General features: G+C 44.1%; 1 protein-coding gene across 1 annotated transcript in view; it reads right to left on the reverse strand.

The window, feature by feature from the left end:
- The window catches only part of slc23a1 (solute carrier family 23 member 1), a gene marked incomplete at both ends in the record, with an annotated part of 14,359 nt that extends 11,364 nt beyond the window's left edge, over positions 1-2,995 (reverse strand). The window contains 3 exons of the mRNA XM_083789620.1: positions 1-105; positions 720-890; positions 2,918-2,995. The exon at positions 1-105 is cut by the window's left edge and continues 53 nt beyond it. Of these exons, the coding sequence (XP_083645746.1) occupies positions 1-105; positions 720-890; positions 2,918-2,995 (354 nt within the window). The remainder of the gene's footprint in view (positions 106-719; positions 891-2,917) is intronic.
- Between the last annotated feature and the right edge of the window lie 1,171 nt (positions 2,996-4,166).

Consider the following 4,166-nt stretch of genomic DNA (forward strand, 5'->3'; position numbering starts at 1 on the left):
GGTTCCTACCAGCTGGCTGACCGTGTACTGGTCCTGACCCACACACATGGCCTCGGCCAGGAGGAATGGAACTGCTATTGTGCCGCTGAAACATGTCAGGTAGTGCTGAGAAGGAAGCAGTTTCCACCCTGCCATTAACTTGTGGAAAGATGACCGCCGTGTGCATATGGTCTATTCAAACATGAGTATTCTGAACATTTTGAGCATCTCAGAAAATCTGTAGCTCCAACGGTTTAGAAGTTAGAGCCATGTTTCAACTAGCGGCCATTTAAAAAAGGGTGTGGTCATTTTCAGGTATTTCGTCCCGGATAGAGAATTAGTCATAGTTCCCAAGTTGTTCGCGGCGGTCATATTAGCCAAGAACAGTTGCGATATTCTCTCCTAAATTAAGTGCATACATATCTTAGCCAGATCCTAGACTATTGGCACGCCCAAGGCTCTGGCCACACCTATAAATCTATCGCCCACTTTTAATTAGATTAGATACAGCTGTGCTGCTTACTTAATCTGTTTTTTACCATGAACGTGAATACAAACTACAAAGTCGGGGGGACCCATTTCTGACATAGGATCTACATTCTACATGATTATGGGTTAAAGGTTAGAAAATAAATTTGGAAATCTGTGGCTGTGTGTGTGTGTGTGTGTGTGTGTGTGTGTGTGTGTGTGTGTGTGTGTGTGTGTGTGTGTGACTGTGCGTGCATGTGTGTATAGTATACCTGTAGACCCAGCAGTATACACAGGTACCAGGGTGGAACATCCTCTATTGTGTAGATCATGTCCAAACCTGCCCTCTGTGGACCGATTGGCTGCTTCGCCTCAATCTCCCCGTCCATTGGCTGTTTGACTTTGTTTTGATTCTTCCCCGCTGCCAGGGCTTCATCATGATTCTGAAGGCAAAACAATGCTACTTATTATATGGAGGTTCTTCAGCACGTGCGAGCGTGCGTACGCACACACACACACACGCACGCACACGTACGAGAAATGATCTACTGTACAACTACATGGATCTACATAAATCGGGTTACAGTGTAATCAGGTCACCGTGACCTTAAGAGGTCTAACTTTGGGGCAGGCCCGTCTAGAGTTTGAAATTTGAATGGACTATAGGTATAAATCAAAAGGGAGACATTGAAGAGGAAGGATGGATGGGTAAGGATCAACATATGTATATATGTCAGAAGAGGTTCGGACATATATCCATATATGGAGATCTAAGGGTTTGTTGTAGAGTTGCTGGCCAATATTGATGACATCAGTTATGGGATTAACTGCGACATCACGGTCTCCACATCTACATCCCTGGTGATGTCACGTTAACCCACCTGGGCACCAGGTGGGTTAACGATTCCATAGTTAAGTGCGACCTTTGGTCGCAATAAGCAGATTACCATTTACTATAAATGAGATACTGCCTTACAGTCCATGAATATCATCATTTGCTCTAAGCAAATGATGGCACTTAATCTTGCACTGATTGGCCAGTTGCCGTATCAGCCCTAGCCCAGAGTGGATCAGTCAGTGTAAGAACATCCTCTTGGTCCTCTCATCAGGCTGGTATTTGATAATAAACTGTAGTGGGGAGAGTATGTTTTGCACTCCGTCCGTCCGTGTGTCCGTCCGTGTGTGTGTGTGTGTCCGTCCGTCCGTCCGTTAGTAGCTAATCTCGGCCACCGTTAACCCGGTCGATGCCAAATTTTGCACACACACTCCCTGGATGCCAACGATGAACCTCTGCCCCAAACTTTCCAGAACGGCCTGTTATAGCGCCACCAGGAGGCCGCTTTGTGCAAAACAACTTTTTGCACAGTACACCTACAGATTTTGTCCAAACATCACGCAAATTGGTACACAGTCTCTCTAGAGCCATTCAACGAAACCGGTCTTTCAGATTTCTCAGACTCCATCCTGATTGGTTAAGATTGGCTTCCAAAGTTCACAGGAGTGCTCAGTTTCAAACAAAATGCTGCAAATCATGAACACATCGCGTGATTTCCTTGAAATTGTGCACCCACATTCCCACTAGGCCGAGGACGAAATGCCACATGAACAATTTCAACTCAGCCTCAAGGTGGCGCTATAACTGGCCGAAAAGTGTTTTTACCTCTAACTGCACCAATCTGTGGATCACTTTGTATGCCAACTCCCTAGAGGCCAAGGAAAAACCTTTGTCTGGAATTTTTCACATCTGCTCTTTATAGCGCCACCAGGAGGCCCACATATGTAAAACACATTTTCTATTATTACTCCTTCAGATTTTATCCAAATTTCACGCAAATCGGTACACATGATCTCCATAGTCATGTGATCAACACAGGTTTGTTTGATTTCTCATATTCCATCCTGATTGGCCACAATTGGCTCCTACAGTTTTCAGGAGTAGCAAATGGCCACAACTCAGCAGCGTCCGATTGCGATGAAACTGTGCACGCATATTCCCACTAGGCTGAGGAAGAATCCTGGTGGAGACCTGTGCCGATTGGCACTTTATCTAGTTTATACATAAAATACAATATGGACTATGTGCTGTTGAGGATATGCCCATATTACCAAGTGGGACATGACTCCCCAGCAGAGTGTCTTCCAGCTTGATCCCAGAGCAGGTCAATGAGTACTGCAGTACTAAGACTGAAACGAAAACTAACAGAGTAGTGGAAACTATCTACCACGTTGCTCCACGATGAACATTTGATACAAAGACTAGATTTGGGTCACGTAGATTGTAGCCTACTGTACTGAACTGTACAACAATTGCAACATCACCATTATATCTCTCAGGTACTTGTTTTGCACATGTGTCATGCTATGCTTTACCGTTATGGTTTTCTGTTCTCTTGTTTTTAAACTTCTACTGGATTGTATTTCAAAGGTGCTGAGAGTGTTGAGATATTAACTCATTAGAGTTGGTACATACCTTGTGTTTGGTGTCCATCTGTTTCAGCTGGTCAACTGCCTGGTGACTGACCGGCGGAAATGGTAGAGACCTCGGCATGTGTGCGTGAATGCGTGGGTGTTCACGCGTGTGTGTGTGTGGGTGTTCACGCGTGTGTGTGTGTGTGTGTGGGCAGAGAAAGGTAGAGAAGAGAGAAAGAATGTTGATGTGGCAATCCAGTGTGCAAATGCTTTTCCTGGAGACGTCACGCGTGCATGCGCTTCTCAAAGTTTTAAGTAAGTGTGTGTGTGTGTGTGTGATGTCACCGCCAGGAGCGGCTGTTGTTTCATAAAGAAATTAAGTCAGTGGTTAATCATCTGCTTCTCAGAGTAATGGACTTTCACCTGGAGAGAGAGAGGATGGGGGGGGGGGGGGGGTCCAGTAAGATTAATATTTCTGCTTTTAGGAACTTGAGCTACTGTGGCCTGGGATAGATATTAGGGGTTCTATTCAAAGGCACCAGACCAGGAATTTCCAACCTGTGGACCGTGAGGATATTACAAGTGGGCCACCAAATAATACTTTTTTTTAAAGTTACTATCCAGATTAAATAACATTTTCCTACTTATATTGTTCCCAAATGACTTGCCATGGGGTCTATATTGCAGAAATGCCCCTGTAGTCCCGTTTCCCCAGCAGACCTCATAGCACAGAGCGGAGCCCATAAAAGCATATCGCTTTTACACTATGTTAGTCTGGAGTCTGTCCTTTAATGTAAAAATATATATATCACAGTAGTTTTTCTTTAAAACCTTGACAAATTAGTTTTCATTGTGATAACGACAAATAGGAACTTAAAGCATACTATGTTTAATTGTTCCATTGAACCAAGCCAGAACACAATTTATTGATTGATGATTAAAATAAACTATGCTATGGAAATGCTCACGAATCTGACCTCAAAGAGGTTTGAGAAGCAGGAGTGACCAGATGGTTGCTGATTAACATTAGATGGTACTGGGGAAATAGTATGAGAGAATCACTTTTAACTTCATAACTCTCCAGACACACCATGCAATGCCCAGCCTCTGAATACAATACAGTATATGAATCTATAACAGAATAAATGTGAAGAAGAGCAGTGCTAGAAAGAGATCACATTTGCCCATGGACTACCAGGGTCGTAGTACAGGAGAGGCCTTTATCCAGTTCGCCAACCAGGACATCACTGAAAAGGACCTAAAGAAGCAAAAGGAACAGATTGGACACAGGTGACAGACCAGGCAGTGAC

This window comes from Protomyctophum parallelum (genome assembly GCF_964188405.1).
Source record: "Protomyctophum parallelum genome assembly, chromosome: 1".
Taxonomy (NCBI): Eukaryota; Metazoa; Chordata; class Actinopteri; order Myctophiformes; family Myctophidae; genus Protomyctophum; species Protomyctophum parallelum.